General features: G+C 39.4%; 1 protein-coding gene across 4 annotated transcripts in view; it reads right to left on the minus strand.

Moving 5' to 3' along the window:
• The window catches only part of MYOM2 (myomesin 2), a 197,995-nt gene that overhangs the window by 157,481 nt on the left and 24,669 nt on the right, over positions 1–15,845 (minus strand). For all 4 annotated transcript variants that reach the window (XM_072142322.1, XM_072142323.1, XM_072142321.1 and 1 more), the window contains 8 exons: positions 10,367–10,455; positions 9,142–9,189; positions 6,696–6,860; positions 4,990–5,151; positions 4,046–4,187; positions 3,435–3,634; positions 1,735–1,788; positions 1,221–1,348 (listed from right to left, as the gene is read on the minus strand). In XM_072142322.1, the coding sequence (XP_071998423.1) occupies positions 1,221–1,348; positions 1,735–1,788; positions 3,435–3,634; positions 4,046–4,187; positions 4,990–5,151; positions 6,696–6,860; positions 9,142–9,189; positions 10,367–10,455 (988 nt within the window). The remainder of the gene's footprint in view (positions 1–1,220; positions 1,349–1,734; positions 1,789–3,434; positions 3,635–4,045; positions 4,188–4,989; positions 5,152–6,695; positions 6,861–9,141; positions 9,190–10,366; positions 10,456–15,845) is intronic.

Here is a 15,845-nt window from a genome sequence, read left to right on the forward strand (position 1 = left end):
GACTTACAAGTCCTTTGGAATTGATTTGTTATTTTCATTGTTGAATACAATATGTACATGTTTTAATAATTTAGAATTGCCTTTTAATCTCCCTAGTAATGGTTACAACAGGAACATAATTCCCCATTTGGGTGCTTAATCTTGGGTAATTTCTCTTGAGTTAAAGGCAGCTTAGCCTTCAGCTGACATCTGACCTCACATTTCCTCTGTATGTGAAATCAGGTATTACATACCACCCATTCAAATGACGGATGCCCATGTACTGTAATATACGCATATGAACTGCTCTCTTTTTCACATGATCCTGTTTTGTATTGTGCACTACCACTGCAGCCAAATGAGACCATAATTGAGCTGTAAAGCGAAACTTATGCACCACTGAAAGATATGTTTTAAAGTAATAAAGTATTGAAACAATATCTCCTGTGAGTGGTGGATACTTTTTGTGGTTCATATTTGATTGGTGGTCTTCGAGGTGATGTTTCCGTGCATCAGAAGATACATGGGTGGGTGAGCTGGACTCTTTTTTTTTGTTTTACTGCTATTCCAGCATATATTCTTTGGACTGGCTGGCAGTTCCATGCTGTACTTGCTGGAATTAGTGGTTTTACTTTGGACCTCTTATTGGCCACAGATGCAGGCCGCTTGTATGGGCCACAAGGGCAATTGACTTTATTGTTTTTAATTTGTAGTTTTTTCATCTTGGTTTCAGGATACTATCGCTACAGGTGCACAGACCAAACAACGAGTGGTTCAGTTATCGTATCAGAATTGGACAGCAAGTTATTTATGAGCTCAATATGACATTTTTCTATTTCATTGTACATTATTCTAATCAATTTTAAAAATATTTTATTTTGTTGGACAACCTATCAAAGAGGTGGAGTCTTATTTTATGGGATAATGACTGTAAACCATAATTCATGTGGAGGGCAAATGACATTAGGAACCTGGCGTTGTATGAGCAGCCCTTCTGTTCTTTTCCATCATTGCATTAACTCAAGAGTCACATTCCCACTACTTAACCAAACTAGAAAACTTCACAAAAAGGTCTTATGTTTCAAGGCTTGCCTTGCATCTAAAGTGTCTTCACTTAAACATCAAAGCTAACTACATTTCCTATCATTATCATAAGACCTACGACTGTCTACAGCGGAAGACCATCTCTAAAAATACACCACAGTAATGGAGTTCCTCTTTTTTATCATGTTGTCATTTACCTTCTCAATGTAATAAACCAGTGGATCTCTGCCACGAGGAACAGGTGGATCCCAGCTGAGAACGACATATGTTTTACTGGTTTCGTGTGCCTGGACATTGGTGGGTGCTCCAGGAATTTTAACTTCACCTAAATGAGAGCCAGTGTTAGAAAAAGAATGGATTTAAGTTTATTCAGCATTGACAACATTTTGAGATCTTTCAACCAAAACAGAATTATTCCAAAAATTGGAATTTAGAACATTTGCAGCTGTGGTTGGATTTTTGGGGGGATTTTTGGGATGGTGCAAATTAAAAAAAGTAAGAAATTATACTGATCCCTAATCCTAAAAAAAAAGATTAATACTCGCTAGGCACAAAAAGTCACAAATTGATCATAAGAAAAAAATGGAAATGAACAAGAAATAGCATATAAAATACTGCTACACAAAATGCTTTTAGGAAGTTACAGGCTGCTATCTACCATTGTATCATGAAGCAGAAAAGTGAATACATCAAATATTGACACTAAAATACCTTCTAGGTCATCCTGATAGATGACAATATCTCGTCCTCCCTCGAGATGGATTGCTGTAACGACAGAATCATTTGCATCACATTATACAACGCTGCTTTCACTCATTATGTTATAATAAACATCACAAACGGGTGTATTGTGTATTAAAGACGTTGGAGGCGTACATTTGTATGTTATGTTGTCTCAGTTCTGTTAACACAAGGACACAAAGGTGTGATGATGTAACTAAATCCCTAGATTAAATAGCATTTTAGCAGCATAAGAACAAAGGCTTTCTGTAGTCTTGCCTTTAGATATAGCCCTTTGATTTATTGACTCAAAGGTATAACAAGGCTTTTTTATGTTCTATTGCGGTGGAATATACTCTGACATCTGTTGTTATATCTCAGTCTTGCGGGAGCTGTGTTCAATATATGTTTCATCTTTCTGCAGTAAGTGGTAATAAAGCAGTATATTGATTAAATGTTCACTATGGCATAAGGATTTCAACACATAAATATGCAAAGGTGTTACAAAGACAGAATCTCATTATAACCTGGATTGTTTCACAAATAGTTTTACTTAAAAAATGCTAATTATACCTATTTATCTATAGTATATAACTATCATTATCCTATTCATGCTCCTATGACTATGATTCTATCTATCATTCCTTTTATCAACTGATCTATATATTATATTTCTATCTTTCAGTCTATTTGCCCAACTGAATATACAGCAGTACAGTAGTTTCAAGCTATCAACACAACAAAATAGCAGATTGATTCAGCATGAAAAATGCTCCAGTAAATAAAATTGTTTTGTCTTCAGAATTTATTAGAAAAATTCTAAACGATCCATAAAACATAACCAGCACAGGTACAGGGTACAGGTAACATCATATAACCTATGCAGTTCCATGATTAAGGCTACATTCACATGACCGTTGGGGGACGCATATACGGCTGCAAGCTTGCGGCCATGTATATGCCCCTATAGGCCGGCAATGAGCTCTGTACGGAGCGGTACAATGCAGCATCCATGCACACCGTACTGTTCCATACCCGGGGGAAAAGATAGGATATGTATCTTATATATGATATCTTTCACAGTATTACGGCACCATGTGCCATGTATCTCTATGGAGAGGGGTGGGGCGAGCAGCGCTCACCCCCTCCTCCTCTTTCGTGCGCTGATGCCTAAGAACATGGAAACATGTAGGTGAGATATTACCTGTACCTGTGCTGGATATGTTATATGGATCGAATGGAATTTTTCAAATAAAGCCTAAAAACAAAACTATTTTAAATAACTGGTGCGTTTTTTGTGCTGGATCGACCTTCTTACTCCAGTGCGAGGAGGGATCTACTGCACATACTGCCACAGAATAATACACTCTGACCACTATACAAGGAACAGAGTTGTCTGCTTCCTGTTATATTCTGTGTTTAGCAGCAGTTATTGGGACTTGGACTCACACTAATTTGTTATTGAGTGAATATTCTTAGAGTTTTTATGCTGAGATCCAAAATGGAAACAACAAAGAGGTTATTTCTAAAAATAGTTTCTTTAAATATACATGTGTGCCACTTTCTTGACATGAAATAAACAATTTTTATGTACAACATTCTTCTATATATAAAAACTTGTGTAATCAAAAAAATAAATAAATAAAGCATAAAATAAATCTCATCTATGTGACGAGATTTTGTGCACCTACTTTGAAGTCGTGATAAATCAGCAGGGTCCAAAGCTGCAACAGCAAAGGAAACCCTTGAAGGTCTACTGATTCCAGCTTTGTTAACAGCCCGGACACGGAAAATGTAAGACCGTCCTTCAAACAGACCAGTTACAGGATATTTGCAGATTTTGACAGGGGAGTCATTGCACTGGATCCAGTTTTCAGTACCAACTTCACATCTATCAGGAAAAATAACATTTCCAACAGTGTTATGGATCTACTCTATATACACAGAAATCCAACAAAATGTATCCGTAATCCGAAAATTAATAGAACAACTATGCAAATTATAAGTGCGTTTATAAGAAGATGTTATTATCATATAAATATAAATGATGTTATAATGTATTTGTACAAGTACGTAGTAGTATAATAGTGTAGAAATAATAGTAAGAAGTCATATCCCAACTGTCAACACGCAATGAAGTCAAGTAGCCCATATACAAAGCTGTTAATGTAGAGGGTGACACAAGAGACAGCAGTGAGTTATACTGTGTCCCCTCCTAGGCTATCTCTACTAACTGGCAGATATACTGGTATGTAATATCTGGGTGTGAGCATAGCACAAATGCCCGGGCCTAAATACTTACTTATCAACAAAGTATCCAATCACAGGAGCTTCACTGGCCGTGTTTGGTGGCTTCCAAGTGACAATAACGTAATCTTTATTTGCGTCATGGCACTCCACATCCATTGGAGCACCTGGTGCCCCTGCCACCAAAGCTGCAGCATCTGCAATTCAAATAGTTAGGCATGAGGCAAAGAATAAAGACTGTGCCAGATAATTGGAACATTTATAAGAGCCCTTAAACCTACAACATGTTCATAGGTTATTCTGTCAATAGGTTATTCTGTCACACGTGCGGCACCGTACCACTCCATACCCGGGAAAAAGATAGGACCTGTCCTATCTTTCCCCGTAATACAGCGCCGTGCGCCATGTATCTCTATGGAGAGGGGCGGGGGTGAGCTGCGCTCACCTCCTCCTCCTCTCCCCGTGCACTGCCATTGCCCGCTACGGTACGGTACGGGCGGGCAACGGCAGTGTGAATGTAGCCTTAATAAAATCAATCCTTAAAGATTGAATTGATACATGAGTAGTCCTATTTTCTTCTATATTATTATGTTCCATAGTATCTACTTAAATACTGTACATATTTGCACTGTTAAGTCAATTCTAAATGGATAAATTGAGTTTTTGTATAGAAAAGCAACAATAATACTATGCTTGATTTAGATCATGATAGTTAGCGCATGCGCTGATGTATTTCATATCGAACTCTGCAGCAAACCATGTACTAGGGAACTTTCCTTACACCATAAAAGACTCCCTCAAGACTAAATTTTGGTACATATAAATGTCATATTTATAAACACTTTGTAGTCCATATTACTGCAACAAGTAGAAGATAAAATAGATACAGGAGGCGATTACCAGGAAATTTCAAACTTTTGCTGAGTTGTAGAATTATAGCTAACAAACATATTTGTTCTATACACACTTAATAATAGTATTAGTAACTTGGACAAATACCAGCTACAAAGAGAAATCCGCTATGCTGGTTAACTCCTCCTCTGGTGACCATTCTTACAGTATACAATCCTTCATCATCTTTATTCATATGTGTGAATGTCAGGGTTGCACGTCCCTCTCCAAAATGCAGCTGGTGCCACTTGGATTCTTTTATCAGCACATCTGAAAAGGAAATCCAATTGTAAGCAAGTTAAGAGCTATTCTCATGGTGTGAAATGTGCATAGTGAATAATAACACATGAAAAGAAAGCAAACGGTCGTGGCCAGATCATACAAAATACATCATCCTTATGCATCCTGATACTAATGGATGGACAGACGTTATTTCCAATATACTTTATGTTCCGATTTTATATATGGTCATATAGATGTGTCCTTCCTTTCCTCCTGGATAGATGTATTCATATATTTGTTTCACTTTTCAATATCTAGTGATTCTCAATATTAGGTCATGAACTATGTGCCTCAACCCTGTGACTGAGTTAGAAATTGTAGCCTTAAAGGGGTTGCCCACTTTTCAATAAATCTTTACCATTAGACAGGTCTGTGCATGTATATGTACCTGTGTCATTGCCTCCTGTGAGATCTTCAACCTTTCCCTGTTATACACATGCTGCACTTTGCATCTCTACACAACTTCCTGTTTCTCACTCCTTCAGTCTGACTGTCATGGCAGCCTCCAGTGTGTCTATTTTCTCTCCGTCCTTCTCATTGACATACACAGAGAGGTGGGAGGGGGAGCAGCAGGATGAGTCATAATATCCTGCCTCATATCCCTCCTATTTATCAGTATACAGGCATGTAAAAAAAACATCCGAGTGCAGAGTTCACAGAGAGTCAGCACACAGCAATAAAGGAAACATCAGGGATGATGAACCAATTGGTGAGTATTCAGGGATTATTATTGAGGCAATAAAAGCCTTAAGCATGGACAATTAAAAAAAGTATCCAACTCCTTCAATATTGTATTAAATTGGGTTCATGAGAAATTCGGTATGTGTTCTATTCATTTCTATGGGACTTCCAGGGCAGTTACAGTATATGCCAGGAGGCCCATAACAGTGAGTTAACCATTGGTTGAGGATGCTCCTTTCTGTATGGGAAATTTAAGCAGACTTTCACATTCCCATTCAATCACTGGGGTTTGTTGCATAAGGACCAACACTGATCACATACTTATCCCCTACCCGGTGGCTACATCTTACTCTGCTTGTAGGAAAAGACCCTGAGAAAGAGCCTGAAACTGTCAATACGATAAAAGGTAAAAATGCAAGTTTTTTGCAGATTTCACCAAAATTGTGATGAATTTCATAAGTAAATATGTCTCAAAAACTAATATTCATTAATAAATTGCTGTGCTCTGATCCCATCATGATGTCACATCAAAAGTAGTGCTTAGATAGGTAGCTTAAACACAGGGAATAGCTTTAGCTTAATTTTCTATGATCAGGATAATTTTTGCAAAATTTGTAAGTAAAATCAATGTCTCATGACACACCGCACGCCTTAATGTGGACGCCAGACAGCATTCATTTATTTTCTTTTAAGTTGCCGCCAAGTGAAAGGTTTTCCATTGATTATATATGCACAAAGTTCAGCGTAGGACATTTTGATGTTTAAACGTTGATTTATTCAATGTTCAGTCGTCAGAATATTAAATTGGACTTTTAACATTTAATTTGTTCATTGAATTAAAAGTCACTCACCGTCTCTGTACCACTCAGCTTGAGGTCGTAGTCTGCTGATGTCAGGAGTTAAAAGCACAGAGCAAGACAAAGTAACTGTTTCACCTTCTACTCCAAATGTTACACCAAATGTTTCCAGGAATTTCACATCAATATGGGTGAAAGAAATTGCGGCTGTCAGAGGCACTGCAATTACATGAAAGGAATTTTTAGTGATAAAAACATGACAAAAACTATTTATAATCCGGCAAGCACTATAACCCCCGAGCAATTACTATCCTCAAACACTGAGCTTGTCTGATCAAAAGTCTAATTCTAATTCTTCAGGAAACTTGACAGATTAAAGGGATTGTGTCAACGATTTAACATTGTCACCTTTAAATCATCAACGTGACATCAGTCTGATAGAGATGCTTATTAGCAGTAGGCCGAAGCTCTCATACATTATAGCAGCCAAGACTAGTAGCTCACAATTGTGATAGTGAGTGAAGGATGCATATATAGTTATACATCAGAGTTTAACACTGAAGTCAATCTTCCCTGCCTCTGAACATATCCTCCCTTGTGATTGACATCATGTGCAAGACTTCCCTGGACCCAGAACCATAATTACAGTGAAGGGGGTGTCCTTGGGCAAGGAGAGCTTGACTTCAGTGTTAAACTCTTTGCCTCCTTGAATTCATGAATTACATCTCATTTCAAAATTGATTTTCTGGATGATGGCACCACGCCAGATAATGAAAGAAACATCATCTAGAACAGTGATGGCGAACCTTTTGGAGACCATGTGCCCAAATTACAACAAAAACCCACGTATTTATCACAAAGTGCAAACACAGCAATTTAACTCTCTGTTCTACCACAAATTCAACAGAAACAGGATACATCGATAAACTGCCCCTGCCCATACATTCTTACTCTTTCTTAAGTCCGAAGAACCCAAGGGTGCGTTGCTTTAAAATAACGCTGAGAGTAGCATCTACGTTGCCTGTGAATGCAGGTCAATTCTTTGACTCATGTCTGGGTGCCCACATAGCCTGGGTGCCCACAAAGAGGGCCCTGAGTGGCACCTCTGGCACCCGTGCCATAGGTTCGCCACCACTGATCTAGATCTGCAGAGCTGCTTGACAACATACTGCTGGTGGTTTATTAAGTATGATGACAGGTTCCCATTAAGTCAGGGACTGCCTGCATAACAGAGGGGAACATTTATTTGAGAAGGGTACATTTATTTATCAAATAACTGGGGGGCATTTTTCAATTTGCAACATGTTTGCTGTCTTTTTTTTACTTAGGCTCATATAGTGGACTGGGATTATTTTTCAAAACTAAATGTTGCATGAATCAAATATATCACGTACTTCACATATTTGTTAGTTTCTTTAAGTAGTATACTTTTGTTCAAAAGATAAATCTGCATAAGGCCTGTTGCTCATGAGCAAGTTTGCTTTGACAATGTAGTACATGCATGTGCAAGATTTACCAGACAAACCTACAGCAGCATATCAGGATTTGTCCAGGGAAGGACAATCCTCTAATGGTCGCTAACTTTGGAAGAACCATAATACACATGAATACAAGAACGTTTGATATGGATCTTATCAGAGGAAAGAGGTGCCTCTTTCCCCACTCCCTGGCTGCAAAGATCAAAGTGAAGAAACTGGGGCACATTTACTAAGGGTCCACACGGCGCATTTTCGTCGGGTTTCTCGACTATTTCCGATTTGCGCCACACTTAAGTGGGGTTTTTGGCGCACGCAATCAGATTTTGGCGCAATCGCGATGACTAGCATGTGACACAAAGCGGGGGGGGGGGGGGGATGGTGGCGTGGGCAATGGACAACCCGACTGATTTGGACTAAGCGCAGGATTTACAATTCAAGTTGTGTTGCAAGACAATGCACTCACATACACAGGGAAGAAGAAGGTGAACTCCGGCGGACCTCAGCAGGGAAGAGACACATGCAGGAAAATGGACGCATCCCCATTGGAGAACGCACCTTGGGGATCGCGACAGAACCGGGTAAGTGAATCTGCCCCACTGTGTTACTCCTCATTTACACACACTTGATTACTGGTTTATTCAAAGCTTGTTGACAGGTGAAATATACTTGCACCGCTGGTTCCTCTAGTGGTTGGCAACACAGAAGGGCAGATTATATAATACAATCTTCCAGATTGTCTCAGAAAGAGAATCAAGAGAATCTGCATATCATATGAGACTTTTATTGAGGACACAGCAGTGAGTAAAATTGGGCTTTGTTCACAGTTTGTGCAACACCCTAACTCAGTCTGAGCGCCCCCTGACTGCTGTACATTGATGTGATTTGAAGTTATTTGGCCCCAATTTAAAATCGGATCAATGTCCAGGATAATCAACAACTATATGTACCATCATGCATAACAGTATAGACTTTATCATGACAATGTGTTCTTGTAGAATAAGTTAAATAAAAGAGTTACTTACAATGTGGCATGTATCCAGGGTGCAGAGGTTCATCTTCTGAACGGTATCCTATAAATGGTCATAATAAATATCATTTCATACTATATTTTCATACCATTTCATATAAAACATTATTCATTCTTGCTTCTGTGCTTTTCAATCAGTGTATGAAAATAACAAATAGATCTAGGTATTAGGTCCTATCTCCTCCATCCAGTTCCAAAATGTCAAAATTTTGATTTGTACTGTTTGAAATGGTGGCAAAAATTTCCGATGTCATGGTGGGTTTAACTGGCCAGTCCTGGAAAGCATCTTGTATCATCTCCTTGTATATTACATCTCAAAGATAATTTACAAATAGAGTTTACAAAACAGTTTATGAAGTCCAACTTTTTTCGATTTGACTACAGGTGTCAATACATTGTATCACTGTATCACAGAGTCAGACATGAAGGACTGTCAATCATCGATAGGACCACCTACATGACAACCTATCAATCAGCTAGCTCTCATCTTCCTGCTCTATAACATGCTGTATTACTTATCCCCACTTCCCCGTTGATAGCCCTGGCTGGTCCTTCTACTCTATTTACAGATCTCAGCTGAGGCTAGTAGGGACATCCTGTACATGATTCGCCTCAGCAATGATATGCTCTGCGTGCCATAGCCACCTCTAGGACCTGTGATTGGCTGCAGTGTTTACCAGGCATAAATGGAGGATCCCAGCTGTCAGCCAACACATGTACACAGAATTGCATTCCCCACTAGAGGAGATGAAAAAAAGGTGAGCAAAATTACTTTCTGTGCACGGTCCAATCATTTCCCAGCATCAAACATTGTCTCTATTGATAAGGTAAATGATGATACCCAGATGTCAATTTATTTATATATTTGTGGTAGTAATAAAAATGGAACTGCATAATTTATAAGGGAGATTCTTTAAAGGGAACCTGTCATCAGAATATGACTTTTAAACCTGATGACAGGGTCAAATAGCCATCGGTATAAAGATTGCAATAATGCCTTTATAGTCCAACTTCACTGTTCCTGTAAGTTATAATAGTATATAAAAGGTTATCTGGCTCCCTGCTAGCAACCCCCAGCGAGTCTTGGGAGTGTCAGTAAATTGTCACATACAGTATATCAGTTGAAGATTATTCTGCCCCCATTATTTGCTTGGACTCTACATAAGGTTATTGACAGTAGTACCTATATTCCATGGAGATGCATAAAACACTTCACTTACTTTTCACAATCACAGCCGCATTGGTAGATGACTGTCCATGGACATTTCTGGCCACTGCCGTGTATGTAGCAGTGTCATTGGTATTAGTTCTAAAGAGAACATAAAATAACATTATTGAAAATACAAAATGACTTGAAGTTAAATCTGTACCTGATTTAAAATCTCTATGAGCATTTGAGATTTCAGAAGTACAATAGCACGTCTAAAGATGAATATTTATAGGACATGGTCATACTTATGTAAAAATCTAACAATTATATACCATGAACTTATTATTAGGAAACAAAAACTCAATAAAAGCAAATCAATGTTACAAAGTTCTCTTTGTGGATAACAAATGCAATTCGTAAGCACACCACTAGATGGCAGTGCATGGAAGAGAATAGGCAAAAGATTTGATACTGGATGAGTTTTTGAACAGAATTAAAGGTTTGCTTTTATCTTCTCCCCTAGCAACACCAACAATTTAAGCTCCACCATTATAATAACCTATACAATGGGTTCTGTTTTATGGAAAATATTGTATATTATTTATTATAGATCAGTGTAGCAGAGCGAATGCTGGGGATTGAAACAAAAAAAACATTATTGCAATTTTTTTTTTATTAATTCTTTTTAATGCCATTGGTGACTTCTGGAGCCACGTAAGTCCCTAATACAAATCAAGAACCAAAGAAAGTAAGGACATCCCACATTTTCTTAAAAATACAGTGAGACCAAAATGTACACTAAATATATCCTTTTGTGTTAATATTGTGTATTATGTCTGATGGCTATGATGCTTGTATTTCAATATGTTTACTGAAACAGAGCTGAAGGAGTGTATAGATGGGAAGGCTTGGACTGACATTTATACTTAAATGTGATGTTCTCATCTTGGCGCCCTAAGTATTTTCCAGCGAGTGCCCTGTACATACAGACAAATGTCACCAGGGAAGAGCTCCCTAACACAGTACATTCAAGACCACAGCCAAGAAATTCCAAGCTGTTTTAGGTATCGACAGATCAGTTTGCAGACAGCTCAGCAACCTGGTATGAACAGCTGAGGAGCTGGACAGAGACGCTAGTAACTTAGGGATCAAGACAAAAAATTAACAAGTGCTTCTACCCTCAAGATCCATTCACATAGTGAATGGAACATTAGACCGACTTCAATGGGGTACAATCTCTATTCTACACATAATATGTACATTGATGGAAGGTGATCTCCTGTGTTGGGGTCCAAAAGTATTTAAATTAGGAAGGAGAAAAGGGCAGATTATATTTTGGGGTGAAGAAGTGCACTACGGAGGCTGGATAAGGAGTTACAAATGAATAGTTTGGGCACCAACTTGAATATGGTTGAATGTATATAAATGTTAGTTTATACACCTGGGGACTAATAATCCACTATACATTTCCAAGGAAAAGTGAAACTAGGACTGAGTCTCCTGTCGAGGGTGTGATTTGGATACTAACATCTTTTTTATAGACAAATTTTTATTGAAAAATATGCACACAATAAAATATACTAGTCATCACAATCAAAATATCATGACATTCACAAGACATGTATGCAGATTTACATGCAAATGTAATGACATTGTTCACAGGGTGTTAATGTGAAGATACAATGATTGATACATGCAAGGATGACCACATTTCAACTAATAACTCAGTAGAGTACACAGAGCTATCAACTGAGGTTATATGCAAGATCCTTCTATCTGCTAGTACCTAAATAAAGAGGTGGAGGGGTATGTCAGGAGCTCAGCTCATGCCGGTCTAGTACCATGGGGGAATATTACAATAATTCATCTACCGATACCGGTCACAATATCATCTAGAGAATATGACGTGAATGGGGACTCACTACATCTTTTACATACCTTATCAAATTTTGGAGGGTAGCCCCTACGCTTATAGATCACTTGTTCATATGAGACTATCTGATTTACCAATCTCTGCCATTGTGAAAAGGGAAGGACTAGAGTCGCCCCTTCCAGTATAGCGCAATGTCTCACAATGTCTCACGGTTAAAGAATTTTTCATGGTTAGTCCAGCTCTCCTCATCCATAACCCCGAGCAGGCATGCCAGGGGGGTTCTATGGACAGGTCTCATTGTAAGAAGTAACGGTAGATCACAGAGTCCCAGAACATTTCTAAACATGAACAAGCCCAATGCATAACTCAGAAATCTGCCATTGTGTGTGCACAGCGTAGACATTGGGGTGATGACAGTCTAACCATTTTATGTAGACACAATGGTGTTAAACAGCTCTAGTGAATGATATATAACTGTGTCATTTTATTGTTGACAGCAGGTGAGACATGAAAGTGTGACTCTAGAACATCTACGATTATATCATCATCAAGTTCTGGGATTAAACTCTTCCTTATTTGGAGGACTTGTAGCTGCTGTCTAGTAGATTTGGATAATAAAATCTATTGCCACATGGAGAGGAATTTCCAATTGGCAAAACATATAGTTGTTAATACTCCTGATCTTAGGCACCTATAAGCCGCATGGATGACTTTATAATCAAGAGGCTAATATTTCCCCATTGAACTGTTTCTTATTTGTAGCTCTTCTGGCAATTGAAATGACAAACTACACAGGCTTTACATGCAGAATTCGCATCATTTACATCACATACAGATATCAGGCAAGATGGCAGCTCCCATAATAGTCTATAGGCTTGGCTTTCTATCTAAGAAGTCCACACTATCCTTTAATTGACCATATGCCTTCTACTAGAAATGTTATTAAAAACTTGGAATATGTGATTTTATATGTGAATATAGAACTAACCTCACATATACGCTTTTGGTAACTAGACAACTTCATATATGACCTCACTGTGTTTTCAGGGCATAGTCCTAGAAAGCAGCTGAAGAACTGCAGCAGAATTTTTATAGAATCAGGAAGCTAGCGTGCCATCCTCAGCTGGCGCTACTTCACAAAGGGATTGACCTGGATCATGATGGCTTTCCCTTCTCATAAATGTGTAATGAGGATTCTGTGTTTCATCAGCCAGTGTACTATACCCTGCTTTTCTTACCATAAAATGGTAAATAACTTTAGTGTCATTGTGGCATTCCACCAAGAGGAAATCTACTCCCAGATTTAATATAATGGTCATAGTAAAAAGAGTCTTTAAATGTCTTGGCTCGCCCAAGAGTAAATTGTTTTCAACACATATATATTCATAGCCAGTGTAGGCTACTGTTCTTCAAAAACATTATCTAACAAAATCTGCTTAGACCTCTTTAGATTGTAGTATTCTCTACAACCACATACCTAGTAAGTGTGCTCAGTGAAAAGCCATTAGGGAATTGTAAAAAAAAACATAGGCCCACATGTATTTTAAAAATAGTGTAAACTTTACTATGTGCAGTTTGCCTGTGAAGTGTACAGTGTGCAACAGATTCATGAATTGAGGTGCACGTTCTTAAAGAATCTGGTGCCCCCTGCACTGCTCTGGTTCATGCTGCAGGATTGTGGCGCACGTTGGGTAGAATTATGGTGCACGGTTAAACTAAGCAGTAACCCCTTTGGTCCAAAACTGGCTCAGACACTTCATAAATGCACGTGCAAGCAGTTTACATGTTCTTTCTAGTCCACAGTCAGGCAGAAAACAGACACAAACACTTTAATAAATGTGGACCACGTATGTAATATACAGGCAGTATGTAAGTCAGAACTCTATATTTGTAACCCCAGTGGAAAATTTTTTTGGCCTCTGTGACAATTGCATTTTTAAGATGGTGGGTTGTCATAAAAACCAGGATTAACAATAAAGCTTAACTGAAGACACCTTTGATAATTGTTATCACCGTTTATTGTAGCCTAAGCCAAGTTTGTAACTAGGGGTCGTCTGTAAGTCGGGTATTCTTAAGTAGGGGACCGCCTGTAAAGCTTTGGGCTATTTGGATAGAAGTAATTGCTAGTAAATGGAAGTTTTCCAAGGACAGTGAGGGAGATTCATAGAAAATCCAAGAAGTTTGCCAAAGAATAAAAAAGCTGGATAGGGACTTTTTACTATTACCAGGTAAAAGAATATTGCTGGTATACCTTTCTAATTGGCTCATTTCTTTGTGTGTATAAGTATATTATTATCATTGAGTGTCATATAATTTTATTACCAGAATCACTGTATATTTGATATTAGTGTCATGTTTTAATAAATATAGCAAAGGCAGCTATTACACTGGTGTCTGGCTCATGCAAGGAAATGAATCATTTTACTAACTGTACATATCACTCTCAATCACCTCTGCCAAGAACTTACAAAAAGACAAACCAATAATTCTGTACTTGACATTGCCAAAAAGTTATGTGGTAAATGCTAGTGTAAGATTAGAATGTGCATGCATGAAAAAATGTCACATGGACCTCTCCGTTTTCACCATTTCACCCCTATACAGGGATGTGTTACTGAGAGATTGCATGCACACTTCCTCTTGTGGTGGTCCCAGTGAGGAAAACAGCTGGCCAAGCAGGCACAGAGACATTGGTGCCTGATACTGAAGGGTCAGGCAAGCAAATACTCAGGAACAGTCAGTAGTCAGGACCGGCAGGGAAAAAGCCAGCAGATAACAGACAGGGTCATGGCAGGCAGCAAAGGATCAGTAATAGGTCAAGGTTGTGTACCTTTTCTCAGACACTGGAGTACAGGGCATACTGTTCAATATAGACCCAGGTGAGCTCTGGTATGCTGGAACACACATTTCTTTGCACACCCCAATCCTTTATTACCAGTGCTGGCTCGAGGTTTTAGTAGGCCCCCGGGCGACAGCCCTAGTGGGCCTCCCTCCAGTAGTCACACTGTCTCTGCCCTACATAGCCACACTGTTCTTCCTTACATAGCCACATTTCCCCCCTACCCCTGTAGCCACACTGCCCCCCTCCCACTGTAGCCATACTGACCCCTTCCACTGTAGCCACACTCCCCCCACCCCCTTTAGCCACACTCTCCCCACCCCCTGTAGCCACACTGCCCCCTACCCCTGTAGCCACACTGCCCCCTCCCTCTCCAGATACACTGCCCCTTCCCCCTGTAGCTACACTGCCCCTTCAGCTAGACTTCTCCCCACCCCCTGCAGCTACACTGCCCCCCCCTGTAGCTACACTGCCGCCTCCCTCTCCAGTTACACTGCCCCCCTCCCGCTGTAGCCACACTGACCCCTGTCCAGGAAAGAAAATAAACTCACCTTTCCTCGTTCCCCCAGGGCCGCGCCTGCAGCCGCTGTCTTTCTTCGCCATATGCCTGCCGTATACGCCGGCCCTGAAGCCGTCACACGTGATCCGATGACATCATCATGTGCGCCAGCTTCAGAGCCGTCGCATAAAGTGCGGAGCGCTGTTTCGGGGGAACGAGGAAAGGTGAGTTTTGGATTCTGCCTCTATGCTGCTCTCCCGACGAGCCATGCATAAAGGCAGAGAATTACACAAGCCGAAAGGTAATCATTTGGACCAGTGTCTTGAAGTGACACTGGT

This window comes from Engystomops pustulosus, chromosome 3 (genome assembly GCF_040894005.1).
Source record: "Engystomops pustulosus chromosome 3, aEngPut4.maternal, whole genome shotgun sequence".
Lineage (NCBI taxonomy): Eukaryota > Metazoa > Chordata > Amphibia > Anura > Leptodactylidae > Engystomops > Engystomops pustulosus.